The sequence below is a fragment of the Triticum urartu genome, chromosome 5, assembly GCF_003073215.2.
Source record: "Triticum urartu cultivar G1812 chromosome 5, Tu2.1, whole genome shotgun sequence".
Lineage (NCBI taxonomy): Eukaryota > Viridiplantae > Streptophyta > Magnoliopsida > Poales > Poaceae > Triticum > Triticum urartu.
Window position 1 is genome coordinate 305,938,154 of NC_053026.1, and position 20,921 is coordinate 305,959,074.

Here is a 20,921-nt window from a genome sequence, read left to right on the forward strand (position 1 = left end):
ATATGTGTAGTATACATTCATATGATCATGTATAATTCTTTCCAAAGAAATTGAAACTTTAAATTTTGATTGTTAAACTATTTAAATAAGGTCGTCCAATGCACTCGGCTCCAAAAATCCACTCTCGTCGTGTATCAGCAGACTTGATTCAAAACAAGTGCATTATTGTTTTTTATAGAAACTACAAGTGCATTATTGTTGTTGGTACCCAGCGGAACATGATAATACACGTTAATTAAGGAAAACAAATGGTATTGTTTTTACGGGAACTAAACATTTTGAGACCAACCGACGGTAGAAAAAACACTCAGCCGTTGACTACATGGGCGATATGATGTGTCCCGCTCCAGCCACCGCTCGGAGCACGACGACGCCTCGCATCCCACTCCTCCCCTACGTCCTCCTCGGCCTTGCTTCCACCGTCATGTCGCTGGAGCCGGACGCGGAGGAGGAATGGGCAGCGGTGGAGCGGCGAGGCGCTCACCTGGTAACGAGGGCGGCGGAGCGCCCCTTCATCATCCACGGGTTCAACACCTACTGGCTCATGTCCTTCGCCGCCGACGAGGCCACGCGGCCGCGCGTGACCGCGGCCATTGCCGAGGCTGCCGGGGCGGGGCTCAACGTGTGCCGCACCTGGGCGTTCGCTGATGGAGGGTACCACGCGCTGCAGACCGCGCCATTCTGCTACGACGAGGTGGTGTTCCAGGTGAGCTGCCTGTGGAGACGGGCACCTGCTTGATGAAATGCATGGCCGAGTAGCGCTTTTCTTTTTAGATCATCAATAAATTTGCCGGATCTTACATTTTGTGCATGTTTTGGGTGAAATTGCTATGTCATTCACATGCCCCACTGACCCACTCGCCAAAAAGAAAACAAGAAAATGGAAACAAGTGAAACTGGATGCTCATCATACATTTTATCATGTCTGATCTCTGCAAGGTGTAGTGTTTCTTTGGGTTTTGGTGACTGATTTTATCATGTCTGTTTGCCAGGCACTAGATTTCGTGGTCAGCGAGGCAAGAAGGTATAAGATGCGGTTAATACTGTCACTTTGTAATAACTGGGAAGATTATGGAGGGAAGGCACAGTATGTAAGATGGGGTAAGGAGGCTGGCGTAGATCTTACTTCTGACGACGACTTCTTCTCTGATCCAACACTTAAAGGGTACTACAAAGCTTTTGTTGAGGTAAATTTCTGGTTCCGTACCTCAAAGAGCCATCGGAAATGGGTTCCTGATATCTATCATGCTGCGAGACCAATGGAAATCATCATATGCATAGCTATATGAAATGACACCAGCAAATTATTACTGCTAATTTTAGTTTGCCAGCTCTGAATTCTGTAGTCCTGTATTCTTTTTTTTTCCGGGTGTAGTCCTGTATTCTTGTTATACCAGAGTTTCAGTGCTGTGCATATATTTCCTTTGCTTAGGCTGTTTTGTCAAGAATAAACACAATCACAAATGAGGCCTACAAAGACGATCCTACTATTCTTGCCTGGGAGCTGATTAACGAGCCGCGCTGCCCTTCAGATCCATCAGGCGATACGCTGCAGGTCCTTTATTGTGGTCTTATTTTTGTGAACTTTTATGTTCCATGTTTGTTTGTCCACTGTACATTTTGAAGACACTGGGTTCTTGTAGGCATGGATAGAAGAGATGGCTTCTTACGTGAAGTCTATAGATACTATGCACCTCGTGGAGATTGGTATTGAAGGGTATTATGGTCCGTCTACTCCAGAACTTTTGCTCGTCAACCCAGATGATTATTCAGGGCATGTTGGAACGGACTTCATCAGGAACCATCAAGCAATGGGAATTGATTTAGCTTCAGTTCATATTTATTCAGACACTTGGTAAGTCCAGAAGTCCTCATGTCTGATCCCACAAAACATATACAGCTGAGTAGCTATAGCGGCTGAATTAAACCACTTCACAGAAATATGAAATTTACTATCAGGGCTGAGCTTAGGATTTTTGTTTTTTCCTAGGTTGCCTGACTCAACAGAGGAAAGCCACGTTCAGTTTGTTAACACTTGGATGCAACAACATATTGATGATGCAGCAAACTTGCTGGGCATGCCCATTGTGATCGGGGAGTTTGGATTATCACTGAAGGATGGCAAGTTTGAAAACGAGTTCCGCGAAACTTTCATGCAGACAGTGTACAACAATTTCTTGGGCTCTTGGGAGAGTGGAATGATTGGAGGAGGCTGCCTTCTATGGCAGCTCTTCCCTGAAGGCGCAGAACACATGGACGATGGTTATGCAGTTATTTTTGTAAAATCACCATCCACATTCAACCTACTTGCAAATCACTCAAGGAAGCTAGAATGTTGAGAGTCCCCTTCCCCTGCTACATGGTTTTTCAAGCCAAGAATTTCATTGTAAAGTTGAATGCCTTATGTATATCATGTACCCTAATAGTGATACCATGAAAAAAGGTAGAGATTGAATTGTGCAATAAACTTTTGCCCCTCCATCCTGCACATAATATATTTCAAAAATATCTTTAATATGCTGTCATTTTGATTCCATTTTACGTATTTGTTTGCCATGTATATGCAAACAAAATTGCATTGGATGCTACTATTCATCTCGAGAACGTTGGGTAAATGTAATATGGGCATTTGATATTGTGATAGAATCGTTAAGGTTTAATAAAGAGGGTGGATTTGCTGAGCACATGGGCACATGGCCAGATATGTCTGATATGTCACTTGCCCTGTCATGTATATAGTTTTCTATTTTCTGTTCTCAATTATTATGGAGGCACATCTCCAGTGTTTGTGTTAGAGTTGTAGTTCTGCAAATGTTGCTTCTACTGCAAGTGTTGTGATCATGGTAGCAAATGCACAGCTGGAATTGCTCAAATATACAATCCTCAAATTATGCAGATGTACATTAAAGATTCCCTGAGGACCATGTTCTACAAATATTGATAGATTTTTTTTAGTTTAGTTTGCAGATTTGCATCTTTGAGATTTGGCTATTAGATTAAAAATTGGTTCTGCTGCAGCGAAGAAGATGCTGTGATCTGTGTCAATGACCGAAAGCACACCCGTTGGCTTACACATTCCAGGTCTTATATTGGGACAGACGATGGCACTTAAATTCTGATCTACCGAGTGCCAACTCAACCCTATTCTCGAAAAAATTGGCAAATCCTGCTGCACATTAACGTAGAAAGGTTGTAGTTGCCATACTTGGTACTAGTATTCAAGTCCATCCATCAAATAAAATGACAGAAGACTGAGCAAAGAAGATAATTTCATGTCATGAATCAAGATACGCTCAAATATATTACTGTTCTTCCAGATCCCTCTAACTTGTTGTTCATGTATATTATACTAATAACTACAGTACTGAGAACTCAATATAAGCCAGAAGCATAGGAGATTTGTTAATATATAATGTGCCTAGTTGCCAGCTTCCACCATGTTTACCCTGTCCTTACCATGTGATTTATGCTACCAAGCTTGACGAATTTTAGTTATACATGGTACTCCCTCTATCTCAAAATGTAAGACATTTTTTTGATGTGTCAAAAAGCGTCAGGGAGTATGTGTGTTTGTTGTATCGTAGATCAACACTAGTTTACTCAGTGGAGTCCAAGTATATGAACCGGACCACATCGCGTCTTAAAGTTTGTAATTTATATAAGTGCTTATAAGTTAACCATAAGCGGCACATAATTGCAGAGGAGCTGGGCAGGAAGTTTAATGTACTGTATTGTTTTTTGAAATGGAGGCAAACGATATGCCTCATGTATTAATAAAGGAGAATAGAATTGAGTTTTAGGTGTTACACCCCTTGAGAATTAAGCGTTACAACACCCCCTAGTACAGCCATGCCTCACTCTCCCGGCATGATTTGCCCCAACTTCTTGGCCCCCGCAAGCACCCATAGGGCCGCCTCCTGCTTGATCTCACGAAGAAGGATTGTTGGCGGGGCGCTTTTTTGACGGAAAACACGTGCATTTGTTTTCTTCCAGATGGCAAAGACGTGAGCATGACAACCGAGGGGACGGCCTTGCAGTTGGGGATGTTAGTGTCAGAGAGACCCACCCACCAGTCTTTTGTGGAACTAGCAATTGCCAAGTGGAAGTATCAATACTCTCAATCTGAAGCCAGTCCTTGATCATTCCCCGAAGCCTAGTCGTGTACCGACACTTGTAGAGAAGATGCTCTGTGGTCATGGTCACTTGAACACACTTGCATAGCAGGCAAAGGCCGCAGTTCGGCCCCCACGTTTGTGCAATCTATCCGTCATCCAAATCCGATTTTGAATGGCCAACCAAGCGAAAAAATTCACTTTGGGTGGCGCCCAGGCCTTCCATACTGTGTGTTCCATAGGAGACCGAGTGGTGCCCTGAAATTGAGAAATGTAGGCCGACGCCACCGAGTAGGTTCCATTAGTCATGTGCCTCCATCGAATGCCATCTTGTGCTTCATCATTAAGATGGAAATCGCACAAAGCGGGCCACAATTCAATGAATTGATAGAAGTGTGTGATGGAGAAGTCGTTGGGCAACTTGATTTCGGAAATTCATGCATCATCTTTCGGGGCCTCCCTGACCTTCCAATTTTTTCTAGAACATGCCTCGTAGATTAGGGGTTCAATGTCCTTGGGTTTTCGGTCAAGCATCCATGGTGAGTCCCAAAAGGGCGTACACGCACCATTGCCAACGGTGATGGATGTTGAGGCATAGAAGAGTTTGTAGTCCATTTCCTCGCACAGGTTGCCCGAGCCCAACCACACATTGGATGTCTCTTTCCACTCAAACCACAGCCATCTTAGCCTAAGGGCCCTTTTGAACTTCTCTGTGTCAAGCAATCCAAGCCCTCCATACTCGAGGGACCGGCATGAGGATTCCTAATTAACTTTGCATTTGGCTCCAGAGGTCTTGTTGGTACCTGCCCAAAGGAATGTCCGCTCAAGTTTGTTTACATTGCGAAGAGTGCCGGCAAGGACGTTGAGCGAGGTGATGAAGAAAAAAAGCTTCGGATGAGAGCACTGACTTGACAAGGGCCGTGCGACCAATGGAAGCAATGTTTTGGCTGTCCCAGGTAACCAACTTGGCCGCCACTTTATCCTCTAGGAAATGGAAGTCAATGCTTCGTAGTTGCCAGACTGAGAGGGCAACCCCAAGTATTTACTGTGAAGGATGTACGGGTCGCAAGTTCATGTGGCCACATCGAATTGGGACAACCAAGCTTTTGCTGAAATTGGTGGAGTGGCCCGTGACATCACCAAAAAGACGCAAAATGTTGGAGAGGTTGTCGATGTCACTTTTGATGGGCTCCATGAAGACGGCTACACCGTCAGCATATGGGAATGTGCGAAGAAAAACCCCACGCCCACGAATCTTGTGGAAGAGGCCTTTCCTAGTTGCCATCTCGAGGATTCTCTAGAGCGGGTCAATGGCGATGACGAAGAGTAGGGGGGACAAAGGATCCCTTGAAGCCTTGTCATGAGCGATGGAAGTGCCGACACCCCATTGAGTAGTATCCGCGAGGACGATGTGCACAGGAGAGCGGCGACTCAGTCACAAAAAATGCTCAGGAAACCCCTCCGTTGGAGCAAGTCAAGAATCACTACAAAAAAATACACTTCTGTGATGATACGTGTTTGTCACAGTAGGTCGCGTTTTTTGTCATGCATGTACATCCATGACAAATTTATGACAGAATCAAGATAGTCATACCCGTGCTGTCATAGAGGTGTTCCATGACATTACCAAAATTATCACCACGGAAGTGTCCACTTCCATGACGATAAATCGCGCGTCACAGAAGTGCTTTCGTCAAGGGTGACCGACATGTGGCATCCGCCGTAACGGAACGCCGTTAAGCTATCGGGTCGGGTTTTGGATCCGATAACCCGTTAACAGCGCCGACCAATGGGGATTTTCCACGTGTAAAATCATCATTGGCTGGAGGAAATACGTGTCGGCTCACCGTTGGGACAGATGTCATCCGCTCATTGGACCGAAGGCACCTATGATACGGCGACACGTGGCACGACCCAATAGAGGCCCATTCCTGTGAAAAGGCCGGCCCATTTGACTTGGTCAAAAGGTGGCGGCCCGGCCCACGGAAAGCCTGTTAACGGCCTGTTCGCATATAGCCCATTTACATCCCGCTAACCCAGGGCCCGTTATGCCCTTTCCGAATTAGGCCTAGTAGCATCATCTGGGCCGTCCAATATGATTCAGCCCGTTTTAACTTCCGGCCCATGTGTGGCCCATGACTTCTTTCGGCCCATATGAGGACCTTTGTAAATCTTGGCCCATTAACGGCCCATGGTGAAGCTGGCCCGTAATGAACATTGTATCACTTTATACCCATTAACGATCCGTTATTCCATTGGGCCGTTTCCAGCCCAAGTTATCTTTCGGCCTTCTCAGGGCCCATTGATTCTTGGGCTCATTTGCAGCATTCGGTTACATACGGCCCGTTACTGTCATTTTCTGCTTGTGGGCCAAATTCAGCCCGTCGTTACAGTCAGCCCGTTTGCGGACCGTTAATACATTGGGCCGTTTTCATGTAAAAAAACCGTTGGGCTGTTTTCATAGAGTTATCAAATACGACCTATTAACAGCCCGTTATGGTCCATGAATAGTACGACCCATGATTGGCGAAATGATGATACGCCCCGTAGAAGACCCATGGATCCTACGGCCCGTGTGAGGCCCATGGATAGTACGGCCCGTAGAAGGCCCATGGATCGTACGGCCCGTAGAAGGCCCATGGGCCCTACGGCCCATAGAAGGCCCATGGACCCTAAGGCCCGTATAGAAGGCCGATGGATCCTACGGCCGGACGAAGTCCCATGGATCATACGGCCCGTAGAAGGCCCATGATTATTTTGGCCTAGTTACCAAAAATAGGCTATTGTGGCCACTAGAAAAAACAGAAAAAGAACTGCAGTGACTACAAGCAAACAACTAAACAAGACAATAAGGAAATAAATAAGCAAGCAATTAACGCTAGCCTATTACCGCTATTACACATATTACATCCACTGGGCATCAAAGTTTGCCACCAGTGCAAATATAGGGAACAAAGCAACACATTACATACACGGGCCGTCAAAATTGGCCACCAGTGCAAATAAACGCGGCAGCAAAACAAGAGCATAACTGAAACAACTTCAGAAGAGCTCAAGAAACATTATCCTGGGTATCCACCATGCTGGCAATAAGCTTAGCAAGCTGATTAGCTTTGTCCTGTTTGCCACTAAAATCCTCCAACGCTTGATGTTGCACCAGAAAGAATGCATCTGAATGCTCCAGGGACTTCCGCAGTCCTTCCGCTTCTTGTCGTAGCACAACTGATCGATGTCTTTTAGCTTGTAGTTGAGACTCAAGAAACCGAACTGATTCAGACAGGGAGTTTGAATAGCTTGTGCAAGCGGTAGTGGCCAGTAACTCGAACACTAAACCAAGACAGGACTTTGGGGTTGTCTCGCTGTCTTCAAGATAGTCTTCCTTAGCTGTTTTATCAGCTTTGTTGGAGACCAACAAGGATGTGTCACTATCCTGAACCTTATCTGCATTACTTCCTTTACCATTTCTTAATAAGGCACTCTTCCCCAATATTCGGTCAGCATTCTAAAAGAAGAAACAAGCAGGCAAATAACAAGTTTAGCATGTACTAGTATATGAAACTCATTTCGGTGAACCAGTTCATTAGTAAGGTGGACAGGATTAAACTACCAAGTCTTCTATTGCCAAGTACTAGTACATAATAAAAGCATTAAACAAATATATATCTATGTCCTATGGTCACTGCATTGTCTTGCCAAATCAAAATAGAGACACGGCTCAAATCATATCAGTTCAAGACAAAGCAGCAGTGAAAGAATACAAAGCGTGGGAAACTACACGACACAGCAAGATTTCAGATGGGTACCACGGGTCTACATGTACAACAACACTATTTGTTCTGTTGTGATGCTAGTAATATGCATGATATGAAAGTCAACTGTATACACAATTGAAATTGAAATCAACAGAGCTATTGATAAGAGCAAACCTGTTAAAGAAACATGCGTGAACATACTCGCTGTGCCATTGGAGTTTCGATTGGATCCTTCAATTTAAAAATAAGTTTGTATGAGTAAATACAGTGATACAAGAGCAAAGCAATCATAGTTAAAAAAGGCGCGCCTAAGCGAGCGCTTAAGCGCGCCTAGGCTCTAGGCGTTGGCAAAATGCATTGCGCATAATCTATGCATAACTGCGCATAAGCATGCGCTTTGGTTAGTAAAGCGCAAGGCGGTGGCAAAACGCACAATTAACGCCTAGCGCTTTTTTGAACTATGATAGCAATGGAATCTTAAATTAGAACAGTTGTTCTTCAGGTTTAGGCACTTGTTCTACATGAACAGAGTACAGTAAGACGCAAGAATATAATACTTAAAAATAGAAAATGAGCTCATAGACCTTACCACATTCTTGGTTCGGGACCAGTACAGAACAAGGCGTTCCCAGTCATCGTCCAGTAAATGTGTCTCAGGAGAATGTAAGGAAATTTGATGAGTTTGTTTGCCGGTGAAGTACGTTTTCTTCAGGTAATTCTGATACTGCCACCAAGCATTCTTGAAGATAGCAGAGGTATTAGCACATGTTACCTCATCCTGAGTTTCCAAATCGGTCCTTCTCTATAGAGAAAAATGGGAAAATTTGTTGTATTATAACCATCATGGAGGTAGGATGTATGGGACGAAGCAAAGTAATTGCCATGAATAACATTACTTACACATAACTCCTGGACAAACACCTGCAACTGACATTTTCCTTCATCTTCAGTATAATATTTCCAAGATGGGAAGATACACACATACGATTTAACAACATCAAATGCGATAGATGCTAAACTACGACTAGCTGGTTGTGCTTCCTCCACAGGAATAGGCGTACTAACTGGTGGAGTTGGGGTTCGCCGTGATAGTACTGGCCCTTTGGGCACTGGAGCTGCCTTACTAACTGCTCTTGTTTGGGAGCTCTGTGGTGGAGATGGTGCTATGTCAACAGGAACTGGGTTACTATCGGCTGAGGTTGGGGTTAGATTGGGTGAAGCTGGTTCTCTGTCCATCGCAGTAGGGGTACAATTTACAAGAGTTTTGGTTATGTGTGGTAGGGATGGTTCTTGTGCATGTATAACCGGGGTGCTATCTCCACCAAGAGGTAGCACTGTTTTATTTGAAGATCGTGTTTTTAGTCCGCTAGATACTGGCATCACCCGCTCCAATTCAAATGGCTGATAAACAGGAAACATAGTTGAATGTATAGACATTGTATGAGAGACAGATGCAATAGATAGTGTGGAAAAAAGAGGGCATGAAATAGTTGACATGTATATTGTTTAACTAAAACGGATAGCATGGCATAATTTCACATATATGATGTCTATCTAAACTGGATAGCATAGCATAACATAATTCAAAGATATGATGAATAACTAAACATGATCGCATGACATAATTCACCTACATGTTATCTAAGTAATCAGGATCGCATCATTTAATTCACATATGTGATTTATATGCTAAACAGAGGGCATTCGATATGATGTCTGAACTAAGAACATGGTGTTGAATATTGTGTATATGATGTCTAAACTATGCAATGCAAGACACCGTATGCATGATATGAGCAGTATAACCGTGCCAAGTTAGAGCATACACCTCAGTGGGGGAATAGGGCCGGTCATCTGTCTCTGAATCCATCTCTGAGGAGCTATCGGAACCCAACAAGAGATCTGCTTTGACAGGTAGCACTGTCTGCTCTAAAGGCCTTGTTTTCACTCCAGTTTTTTCCATCTCCCACCCAAATGGCTGATTCACAGGAAGAGTAGTTTAATGTACAAACATTGTCAACAAATGGAAATGTAATTAAGAAAAGGATGGGCAAGATATCATTCAAATATATGATGCCTGGTTAAACAGGATGGCATCACACATTTCACATATATTATGGCTGGCTAAAAGACATGAGACTGCATAATTCCCATATATGATATAGAAACTAAACAGGTGGCATTACAGAACATGTCTAAACTAAGCAGATGGCATATATAATGTCAAAAGTAGGCATTGCAAGGCAACATATGCATGATATGACTAACATCATCATGTCAAGGTAGAGCAAACACCTTGGGTGGTAAATAGGAGTGGTCAGTGGCGTCTGAATCCGCCTCAGAACAGATATCTTCCTCTGGATTACAATCTGGAGAGGGGTGGGGAGGGTTTGCCATTGAACCCACCATGGAGCGATGTCTCCATGACATTGTATTGCCGTGCAAAACTCTTCTCTTTTTCTCTACATGTTCAACATGACTGTGTACAATATCTGACATGCATACGAAAAAATATGGTGAGATTATGTAAGGAGAGCATGCAGAAATTTAGAGTGATGGTAAAAACTAGTGGATCGACATTTTTCCGTTGAACCAAAATAGCCCTAATGGATCGACGTGAATGTATAGTAATAAGTGATGCAACAAGTGTACAACCTCTTTGCCGTAGCCATGTCGACCTCAGCATCATTGGGTTGGTCGCTGAAGCAGTTGAGGCAGAGGTGGCTGTCGGAGGTGTGGAGGAAGATCTGAGGAATCTGTAGATGGCGTCCAGGGCACTGCTCTGTTGTGATGGATCGTTCTGTCGTTGGAGCAGCTCCGGTGAGCCGTAAGACGTCAAGGCTGAAGCAGCACAAGACAGACATCGTCAATCTCAAGTGGTATTCTAATAGAACCTCCAATAGATGATGTAAAATGGATGTAAAATTAACATCACCAAAAACCACCTGACTACAACAGATGAGGTAAAAACTGTTGACTCTGAACTTAACTGTCGAAACTAAAATTTACTGTGGAATCTGAATGCTACTGTCGAAACTGAACACAATGGTAGCAGAGAGGCACTTGACATGTAGTTTAGGGAGGGCCTATAGTTCATCTTCAACCTGCACCCCCCTGAGCCGCCAGCCACCACCGGCCGAACCGCCGGCCCAGCGCCGCCTCGCCGCCCCGAAACAACTCGCCACCGCCGCCCCGGCCAGCCCTCTAGGCCCCCCGCCCCACCCTGAACCCTAAGATAGATAGTGGGGTACCTCTCCGGCGAGCCCCTGTCCCCACTGCGGGTGGTTCTTCATTAACGCCGGCGAGCCCCCCTGAAGGAAATATGCCCTAGAGGCAATAATAAAGTTATTATTTATTTCCTTATAATCATGATAAATGTTTATTATTCATGCTAGAATTGTATTAACCGGAAACATAATACATGTGTGAATACATAGACAAACAAAGTGTCACTAGTATGCCTCTACTTGACTAGCTCGTTAATCAAAGATGGTTATGTTTCCTAACCATGAACAATGAGTTGTTATTTGATTAACGGGATCACATCATTAAGAGAATGATCTGATTGACATGACCCATTCCATTAGCTTAGCACCCGGTCGTTTAGTATGTTGCTATTGCTTTCTTCATGACTTATACATGTTCCTATAACTATGAGATTATGCAACTCCCGTTTACCGGAGGAACACTTTGGGTACTACCAAACGTCACAACGTAACTGGGTGATTATAAAGGAGTACTACAGGTGTCTCCAAAGGTACATGTTGGGTTGGCGTATTTCGAGATTAGGTTTTGTCACTTCGATTGTCGGAGAGGTATCTCTGGGCCCTCTCGGTAATGCACATCACTTAAGCCTTGCAAGCATTGCAACTAAATGAGTTAGTTGCGGGATGATGTATTACAGAACGAGTAAAGAGACTTGCCGGTAACGAGATTGAACTAGGTATAGGAATACCGACGATCGAATCTCGGCCAAGTAACATACCGATGACAAAGGGAACAACGTATGTTGTTATGCAGTCTGACCGATAAAGATCTTCGTAGAATATGTAGGAGCCAATATGGGCATCCAGGTCCCGCTATTGGTTATTGACCGGAGACGTGTCTCGGTCATGTCTACATTGTTCTCGAACCCGTAGGGTCCGCACGCTTAAGGTTACGATGACAGTTATATTATGAGTTTATGCATTTTGATGTACCGAAGGTTGTTCGGAGTCCCGGATGTGATCATGGACATGACGAGGAGTCTCGAAATGGTCGAGACATAAAGATTGATATATTGGAAGCCTATGTTTGGATATCGGAAGTGTTCCGGGTGAAATCAGGATTTTACCGGAGTACCGGGAAGGTTACCGGAACCCCCCGGGAGCTAAATGGGCCATGATGGGCCTTAGTGGAAAAGAGAAGAGGCAGCCCTACATGGGCTGCGCGCCTCCCCCTTCCCCTAGTCCTATTAGGACTAGGAGAGGTGGCCGGCCCCCTCCCTCTCTTTTCCCCCCTCCGCGAATCCTATTCCAACTAGGATTGGGGGGGGGGGGGAATCCTACTCCCAGAGGGAGTAGGACTCTCCTAGCGCGCCACACCTTGGCCGGCCAGCCTCCCCCCTCTAGTCCTTTATATACTGAGGCAGAGGCACCCTAGAAGACACAAGTTGATCCACGTGATCTATTCCTTAGCCGTGTGCGGTGCCCCCAGCCACCATATTCCTCGATAATACTGTAGCGGAGTTTAGGCGAAGCCCTGCTGCTGTAGTGCATCAAGATCGTCACCACGCCATCGTGCTGACCGTACTCTTCCCCGACACTTTGCTGGATCGGAGTCCGGGGATCGTCATCGAGCTGAACGTGTGCTCGAACTTGGAGGTGCCGTAGTTTCGGTACTTGATCGGTTGGATCGTGAAGACGTACGACTACTTCCTCTACGTTGCGTCAACACTTCCGCAGTCGGTCTGCGTGGGTACGTAGACAACACTCTCCCCCCTCGTTGCTATGCATCACATGATCTTGCGTGTGCGTAGGAATTTTTTTGAAATTACTACGAAACCCAACAGAACCCCTGAAAATCAATTGACCCAAAAGTCGATTCAGTCGACTGAAGTGTGGCTTAATCGGAGCAGAGCAGCTGCACGAGCGAGGGGGAGAGCAGCAGCATCAGCTGGGCGAGCGAGCGATCGAGCGAGAGCCGGAGCAGCAGCAGCAACACGAGTGAGCGAGCGAGAGCCGGAGCAGCAGCAGCAGATCCGGCTGGTATGGACGCCGCCGCCGAAGGGGCCTCGCACTGGGGGAGAGCCGCCATGGAGATGTCGCTCGTGGCACCGGCTTCAAGGTAGCCGCTCCATGGGGGTGCAGGATGGAGCACCGTCGGCACCGGGAGGTCGAGTTAAGGAGAAGGTGCGATGCGATGAGTGTACAACCTCTTTGGTGGCGCCGAGTAGGCCTCGGCTTCGTCCGAGGAGTCGGTGAGGATGCTACGGTTCCGGTGGAGCAGGTTAAGGCGGCGATGTGGGGATAGAGCAGCCGCGATAGTCGAGGCGATCGTCGGAGCAGCTCCTTGGAGGTGGAGGACGGGGCGGCTGAACCGGCGGGACGGCGAGATGGACGACGGATCCTCATTCGGGGAGGTGGACGAGGGACGTCGAGCTGTTGTGGTGGACGACATCATCGGGGAAGAGGCTCCGGCTGGGCAGCGGTGATGTGGCGGATGGAGAAGGGTGGGGTTTCGCGGCTGGAGCGGAGAGGTTATGGCGGCTTGGGATTTCGAATGGTGAAAAGGGGGCGATGGGAGGGGGTGAAGCATGACATAGGGACGCGCTTGTCCAAAATGTAGGGTGTGTTACAAAAGTACCCCCCACCGATTTGAACTAGCGGCCCTTTCGGCTCAGGGTTAGAAGGGAGATTTCGCGTGTCGGGATTTGGCAGCTGGAGGGAGTTTTCGCGCGCATTGTAATTTCACGATAGCAAGACGCGGGTTGTGAAGGCGCCAGTTTTGGAAGCACGATATCTGAATTTTCGGGATATAACAAGACGCGGGTTGAAGTTTAGGGACAAGCCTAACGTGTAGTAATATTGTACTTGTACGTACCAAATAAATTCGCACTTCCCTCAACCAAAAAGAAAACAAAAAAAATAAAACTATTCACACCACACAAAGAGAGAGTCTTGCCCCGTTTTACTATACAAATGCTATTCAAAGCTACTCCCTCCTTCCATATATATAGGGCCTAATGCGTTTTTCGATGCTAACTTTGACCAAATATTAGAGCAATGATATATGACATGCAACTTACACAAAGCACACCATTAAATTCGTTTGTGAAAGGTTCTTTCAATGATATAATTTTCACATTGTGCATGTCATGTACTATTAATCTTGTCAATAGTCAAAGGCGGTCTTAAAAATCTCATTACGCCCTATATAGAGGAAAGGAGGGAGTATGAATCCATGTTATGTCCGATTAAATTTTTTCGCTTGCTATATAATGCATGTAGCCTACTCATACCAACATTTTAATGCATTCCAAATGTCTATACTACCGCTGCAATTCGAACTAAATTTGAATTCGTTTCTCTATTTCAATAAGAATCTACAATCATGATTATTGCCAACTTCAACCATCATAGTTTCCTTGCTATCTGCTAGATATAAATCGGACGGCCTATAATGCAGGATGGCAGGCACATCATCATCAACAACTTCGTTTTTATAAGAGTAGAGATAAAATATATTAAATGTAGTATACCATGTTCATAACGACACCATGTGTATCACCGTTATATATATTCACACATGCGTCGGTTTGAAACACTATGATAAATTCTTTAAATATCCGAATTCGCTTTTTATAATGAAGTATATATGATCTCTATTCGTGTTTTACACCCACACAACCCTCTTATCTTTATAGCTAGCGCTAACTTTCTCTTGTGCATGCACACACCCGCATCCCTCTCACCCTCCCTCAGCATTCTCTAGCTCCATCGCGCAAATTCGTCTTTTCACTTTAGGTCGTTCACCCATGGTGTGTGTAGGCCCCCCATCTCCTTCTTTATGGCACACATCGATCGATATGCCTCTCTAGCCAGGTGTGTCTAGCACAAACACAAGCTTCCCCTCTTCTCTTGTCACCGTCCATGCCTCACTCCCACCACTCTTTTCATCGTTCTCGTACTCGCACACTCCTCCCCCCTTGATATAGTATGCCTCTCGTACCACCTCCTACATGCATCCCTCTCTCTATCCTTCTCCTCGTGCCTCATTTTCTTCTAACACACACATGCATGTATACCGATCGATCTCCCAACATATACCTAGATCGACTTTAACTACCCCCCATCGATCGATGTACCTCACAAGTTATGTCTCTCCTTTCTCTAACAAAGGGCGATTGATCTTCCTATGTAGTTGCGTCTGCTTACCACAGCCACATCGTCCCCCCTCATCATTCGTGCATGCCTCCTGACCTGTCTCTCACACGCACGTGCACAGACAAGAAGCAACCATCTCCTCTCTTATTGATATTGCGGGCGTGCCCTCCGTTTGTCTAGCAAGCCTATCCCACCATTTGTTAGAAGCAACTCCACTACCACCCCCCAACACTCTAGCTATGTCTCTCTCCCAACCTTATTTCTCTCCTGCAGATATGCATGGATGCCGATCGATCTCCCTTAATACATGAGGCAGATCGATCTCCTTAATACATGAGGTAGGCCTCTCTCCTCCTCCACACATATACCAGCCATTGTACCTCTATAGTTAATTGGGCCTCCCTCTTCCCCCACCACACACCGATAGTCGAGCGCTGCAGGTAGGTATCCATGCCACAGAGACAAACTGCACATGTCCCATCTCACGTTCCAGTAGGCCAGCCACTCTATATCTTTGACGTGGGCACACACAAATTCGATGGCACTCTTTATCGATCGCGCGCGCGCACACACACACATCATCCCTCTCTTCGATTCTATGGACACCTCAAGATGCATTTGTATGAGTAGTTTATCTTGTGAGAGAAAAGGTTGAACGAGGGAAGGCCTTATTTGCGAACGTGGAGAGACGTGTGGGTATATTTTTGCAAAATTGCCATAGTTTCTTTCCTATCCGTTAGATATAAATCCGACGGCCTATATTGCAGGATGGCACGCACACCATCATCACCAACTCTGTTTTCTACTCCCTCCGTCCGAAAATACTTGTCATCAAAATGGATAAAAATAGATGTATCTAAAACTAAAATACGTCTAGATACATTTCCTTTTATCCATTTTGATGACAAGTATTTCCGGACGGAGGGAGTATTTTTCTTTTTAGAGATTTCAACAAGTGACTATGACCGGACCTTACCAACATACTCAAAAAGTGGTCCATAATTTTGATGTTACCCTCTTTTCTTGGCGGTGTAGTGCCATCTGGATACCTCATAAATAAATAAAGTACTACATGATACTAATATATGATACATGGCACATGAGTACTAAGTATTATTAATACAGTTTTGCTAGAACTCATCTAGATGAGATATAATTTGGTCTCATTCATCTTTTATAGCTATTGAATGTGATGCTATATAAGATGCGTGTGTGCTGACGTGGGCTGTATTTGTTCTTGTGCAACGAACTGACAACTGTATGTCATGTTTGATAGTGTCAAGTCATTAAAAGCATACAAGCCCCACATCTCTTCTTGGTTGATTCCTCTATTTATGTCAAAAAATAAGAAACAACGTGAGAGTTAATGCACCACGCCTATGTGTTTACTATTTGGTTTTCGTAAGATGACTTAATACTCTCACCTAGACGGAGGGAGTATTCGATTTGATAGTGGGCGGCGCAGTTCCCGATATGGCTTTAATGCAGACGAGGGAGGGAGTAGCGGTTCCCGACATGTTGAACGGCCAATGCATCCACCTTCAATTAATGCATGAGGGAAGTAATGGGAGGAGGTCCGGGAAAAGAGGCTGCACGATGTGAATGCAACGCAGTTTGCCCTCATTGCCCTCATATAAATGCGCCCCTCCATTCCAATGCATCTACCACATCGTACGCACCTAAGCATTTGCCTAAGCACCTACACTAAGCGCAAAAGAGCTCACTCCAGACCCATGGCGGCGATGCTCGTGAGCGGCCAGCGGCTGCGCCAGATGGTCCATGATGTCGGCCTGCGGCATGGCGCCGAGGATCATCTCTAGACGGTGTTGGAGACCGGCTGGTGGATGGCCGCCTTCGACGCCAACTACGACTCTCAGTTGGACCAGATGATCTTTGTCACCAGCAACAAGTTCACTGTCCTCAAGAAGCTCGCAGACGACATCACCGTACTCTTCCAGCCCGCACGCCCGGGCTCCTCATTGCCTGCCACCCTAATCGGCCTCCATGGCCGGAACCTCTTTCAAGCACTGGTGGCCCTGCGACTGCCCGCCGACGCCACAAAGAATGTCCACCTGGAGGTCGCACTCGCCGCGAGGCGCCTCGCCCTGCAAGAATTCGTCGACCTACACATCCACATGTATGAGGAAATAGTGTACATAGGTATCTACAAGGCCAGTGAGGACGCTATGACGTTGGCCTTCCTCAACCGGCTGGAAGCCTTGGATGCCTTTGCTGAGAAGCACCTCGACCTCGCCACAAAAGCCGTCGCTCCTTAGCCGCCGGTCGGTGGCCCGACGCACTAAGTTGAGGAGGAGGAGGTCATACGTTCATGGATCCATCTTTCTTCTTGCCTTGTGTAACCACCACTGCGATCGCATCATCGTGGCCTTAATTCTTATTGTGCTGTTGCATTCTCGTTCTAGTCAATACCGACATGTGCGATCCCTTTGCTTAATTATATGCATCACTATAACTAGTACTCCATCCGTCAATTTATAATTTGTGCTTACCTTTTCCATCAACTTCGTGCAACGCGCAGGCATCTTGCTAGAAACACTAGAATATGTCTATATAATCCGTATGTGATAGTCCATTTGAAATCTCAAAAAAGACAAATATTTAGGTACGGAGGGAGTAATATATTAAGAGTATATCAAAACAATAGTGATTTCTTTCAAGTTTGTGAACAAATACTACTATTATACTACTTTGGATCCGTCGCAACGCATCGGCACATTGCCGGTAAAAGGAAAAGGCCTGCCGCGTTCGCGTCGCACCCCCACACTCCCGGGAATCGGGAGTACAACACGGCCCGTCCGGCATGACACATAGCTTAGGGAAGGCATGTTGCCAAGCATTTTCACTTTCATGTGGGACCGCCGTTGAGCAAACGACACTCCGCACGCCGCCGGGTTGGAAAACAGAAACGAGGGGAAGATCTAGCTGTAGCACGGAAGCCAAGAAATTTGGTGTCAGACGGGGCTCGTTGATAGAGTAGGAGCATTCCGTACTAGTACTACTCCTACTAGTACCAAGTTTGTACTCCTAATACTATATTACTAGTACTACCACTATATAACTAGTAAGTACGTGCACGACACAACATCGTAGGAACAAAAAGCGGGAAGATCTTGTTTTGGGTGATTGATCTTTTTTTCAATCAACGTAGTATGAATAATATGATGTGGGGGCACCCATGAAGCTTATGTGGCTTGGTTGCATGGCTACGGAAGGTTAGAGAAAAATAAATAGATAATGTGTTTAGAGTGCACTCCACTAAATAGATATATATACTTTGGATCCATTGCAACGGACCGGCACATCTATATCTATACCCCCTATATAGTGTGTGAAAAACTTTAAAAGTTGGTCGTTGGATGAAGCCAATCCAACGGTACAAAGATGGAAAATCCGAGCACTACTGGCCGTTGGATACCATCCACCAGATTCTGCCACATGTATAATCTAGAAGACTCCATGGTTGAACTTAATTCATGACTAAGGGACTCTTTGATTCATAGGATTGCAGAAACACATGAATAGGAAAAGTAGGATTGGAATGGCATGTTCATTGGATCCCTATAGAATTTGAGTTTGTTTGATTGTGTCACATGAAAAACAAAGGATTTCTTTCAAGAGGTTGGAGTGCATGTTAGAATTCCTGTGAAATGTAGTACAAATGAATCCTTAGGAAAATATTCTACATGATTCAATCCTACAAATCAAATGACCAATGTAGGAAAAATTCCTAAGGATTCTAATCCTTCAAAGATCCTATGAAAATCCTTTGAATCAAACAGACCCTAACTTTGCCACAACTAAGCTTAGGAAAAGTTATTAGTTCTTCAAAACGAGAGAAACAAGTTGGCAAGCCTAAGGGAATCTTGCCACATTTTTTGTGTGTATGTCATGTGGGGCCTTAGTGTGGCTTGCCTAAGGTGTGGCTTGAACCAAACACTCACCTAAGTTAATCAAACTTGCCTAACCTTACATTCCACCAGATTTTGCCACATGTTAGAATCCAGAAAGCTCCACATGTAGAAGCATAATGCACAAACCACCAGAATCTCATGCGTGCAATGCACGTGTACCTTACTAGTACTAGTTGGTAGTAGTAAGAAACAAATTCTAGTTTTGGCACGAGCTCGTACTGCGGGAGCACCACAAGGCCTACCGCGGGAGTTACATTTCCCTCTCGGGGCCCACGGGACCGAACTTCAGTGGCTTAGTGCCCGGCCTATGAGTCAATGACATGCGGACCTTAAATGCGGCTGGCCCACATGTCATTCTCATGGTGGTGGCGTGGTTCGTGACTCACTCGTTCGACATGAACCGGCCGGTGGTGGCGTGGCCGTGGCGAGGGTGCCACAGCTGGGCGTCGGGGCGTTATGAGGCGTAGATGGCCACACCGGCGGGTACTACCTATAGTACTCCCTCTGGTCCTTTTTACTCTGCATGGGTTTGTCCGAAGTCAATCTCATCCAACTTTGACCAAGTTTATATAAAAAATTATAGACATTCACATAACAACACCAATATCATTAGATTCATCTTGGAATATATTTTCATATTATATTTATTAGATATTATAGATGCTAATAATTTCTAATATAAATTTGGTCAAACTTAGCAAAGTTTGACTTTCGGCAAATCCAATGTGCAGAGTAAAAAGGACCGGAGGGAGTACATAAGTACTCCAGCTGAGGATTGATGCCCGGGACGAAATGTGTCACAGCCGCTGGATGAAAATTCGATGGTGCGGGAGTACGGATCGGAGCACAGCAGCGGAGCAGGCAAACCGCGTCCAATCGGGTGTGCCTGTGGTAGAAAGTTGATGGTCGCCGCAGTTCAGCTGGCCCGCATATCATGCATACAAAGGCAAATGAGCGGTGGGGCCAAGAGGGATGAGGGGCACGTCGGGGGGATGAGGATCCCCTGACGCGAACAATCCTACCATTCTGTCACTGACATGTGGGACCCATAAGCATGGGTCCCACCTGTCAGTGAAGGAAAGGCAGGGCAAGGCAGTGATAGCCACGTCAGAGGATCCATGTCCATGTCAGGGGACGTCGTGCCATGGGTTGGAGCGGCATCGTGGGAATCGCGTGTGGGTGTTGCAGTGGTAGAAACAAGAAACGTGATGGTCGTCGTGGTTCAACTTCCATGGACAAGCTGTCATGTCTGTTGACACATGTATATCAAAACTAGAGTGTTTATATTTCAAGCACGTGAACAAGTATTATTCTACTACTTTGGATCCATTGCAACGCACGGGCCAGCACATTGGTAGTAGTAGTGTCGATCTCTTTCTCTAGAGGCCTTCCCTCGTTCATCCTTTTCTCTCACAATATAAACTACTCATACAAATGCATCTTGATGTTGCATGGAACGCACGAGGATGTTTCCTTGGGGGTCTCCCAACGCGGCGTGGCCGTAGTTGCAAGTTCACGCCCCATGAGATGCCTACGTTGAGGGGCACTCGGATTTCCTCCGATGAGCAGGTAAGATGAGTTTGATAACGTAGTAAATGCATTCTAAAGACTACTTCCGTGTCCATTTCCTAATTCTCCCCGTGCCCACTGTTTCACAGGTTAGGCTCGGTGCGAGTGGAGATTGGCTTGCATATGTACAGGAGGGTACCAACATCAATTTGCACAACATTTACAATGGTGACACCGTTCCCGTAGAACCTT

At 45.7% G+C, this 20,921-nt stretch overlaps 1 protein-coding gene across 1 annotated transcript; it reads left to right on the forward strand.

The window, feature by feature from the left end:
• Window positions 1-307: 307 nt before the first annotated feature.
• On the forward strand, window positions 308-2,517 carry LOC125555928 (mannan endo-1,4-beta-mannosidase 8-like). Its single transcript, XM_048718734.1, has 5 exons — window positions 308-706; window positions 993-1,187; window positions 1,433-1,555; window positions 1,644-1,855; window positions 1,991-2,517. Exons 1-5 carry the CDS (start codon window positions 323-325, stop codon window positions 2,337-2,339), a joined length of 1,263 nt encoding a protein of 420 aa, XP_048574691.1. The 5' UTR covers window positions 308-322; the 3' UTR covers window positions 2,340-2,517.
• The last annotated feature ends 18,404 nt before the right edge of the window (window positions 2,518-20,921 follow it).

What these genes read in the sequence shown, in the direction of transcription:
- LOC125555928 (XM_048718734.1), top strand. Translation starts at nt 323, where the DNA reads ATGGGCGATATGATGTGTCCCGCTCCAGCCACCGCTCGGAGCACGACG. An exon ending in ACTACAAAGCTTTTGTTGAG is followed by an intron (nt 1,188 to 1,432) that starts GTAAATTTCTGG and finishes TCCTTTGCTTAG; the next exon opens with GCTGTTTTGTCAAGAATAAA. An exon ending in CATCAGGCGATACGCTGCAG is followed by an intron (nt 1,556 to 1,643) that starts GTCCTTTATTGT and finishes GGGTTCTTGTAG; the next exon opens with GCATGGATAGAAGAGATGGC.